The 952-nt window shown below is 40.5% G+C and overlaps 1 protein-coding gene across 2 annotated transcripts in view; it reads right to left on the bottom strand.

The window, feature by feature from the left end:
• ESR2 (estrogen receptor 2 (ER beta)) overlaps positions 1-952 on the bottom strand; it is a 118453-nt gene that overhangs the window by 70790 nt on the left and 46711 nt on the right. For both annotated transcript variants that reach the window (XM_006864566.1, XM_006864567.1), the window contains exon 4: positions 226-525. In XM_006864566.1, coding sequence (XP_006864628.1) covers positions 226-525 — 300 coding nt within the window. The remainder of the gene's footprint in view (positions 1-225; positions 526-952) is intronic.

Below are 952 nucleotides of genomic sequence, written 5' to 3'. Positions count from 1 at the left end.
TATATATAAAATTTCTTTTCACATTCGTATATAATATAAAGTAGCATATAATTCCAGCAAGTAGTCTAAGAAATTCACATTTGAACCTGTTCTTCAAGGTAGGATGAAAGAACGTATTTATTTAAAAGTTATAAATCCAGCTGTTAAACATTTAGACATAGATAGTGAACCTTCACTTATACTCTTTTTACACATAAATGGAAAGTAAGACCCGGGATGTCCTACCGGGAATCTTCTTGGCCCAGCCAATCATGTGCACCAACTCCTTGTCGGCCAGTTTGGTCAGGGACATCATCATGGAAGCCTCGGTGAAGGGCGAGTTGGGGCGGCTCACGAGCACATCGGGCGGCTCGGCCTCCATGAGTGTGAGCACCAGCTGCTCAGGGCTCAGGGCATTGAGCAGCAGCTCCTTCACTCTGGTCACATTGCCACTGTTCTTCTTGGCTTTGCTCAGGCAATGCAGCTGTTCATCAGGATTCCTCTGCCTTCGCATGACACGGTACCCACACCTTTCTCTTCTAGAGCCTAAAAGGAAAGCAGATGTTAATAGAGTACTTCCCACATATCTTTCCTGACCCAACATTCAAGCTCCTCCAGTTTCCAGAATAAAAACGTAGTAACGTGAGCACTATAAGGCTTGAGTTTATTACACAATTTGTTTTAGAACAAACTTAAAAGTTTGACCTTTACTTTCTATAACCTGAGATGATTATGGTTGTGACTGTATTAGCAAAATGGACAGCATAACTTTTATAGGATAAATTGCCCAAATGATCTCAAGGTCTCCCCTTCAAGCTCATCTATGAACACGAAGTCCATTTCTTTTTAAAGAATGCCAAACACCTCAGTTTCCAAATCATGAAGTGAAATTTCCTCAAGTACAAAATGGAGGAAAATTGAGAAGTGAACAATAATCTTTCCACACAGTTACCAAACAATGAGTGTTTATAAT

The sequence above is a fragment of the Chrysochloris asiatica genome, unplaced genomic scaffold (assembly GCF_000296735.1).
Source record: "Chrysochloris asiatica unplaced genomic scaffold, ChrAsi1.0 scaffold00067, whole genome shotgun sequence".
NCBI lineage: Eukaryota > Metazoa > Chordata > Mammalia > Afrosoricida > Chrysochloridae > Chrysochloris > Chrysochloris asiatica.
The sequence above is the reverse complement of the archived record's forward strand: the minus strand, read 5'-3'. Positions and strand labels throughout refer to the sequence as shown.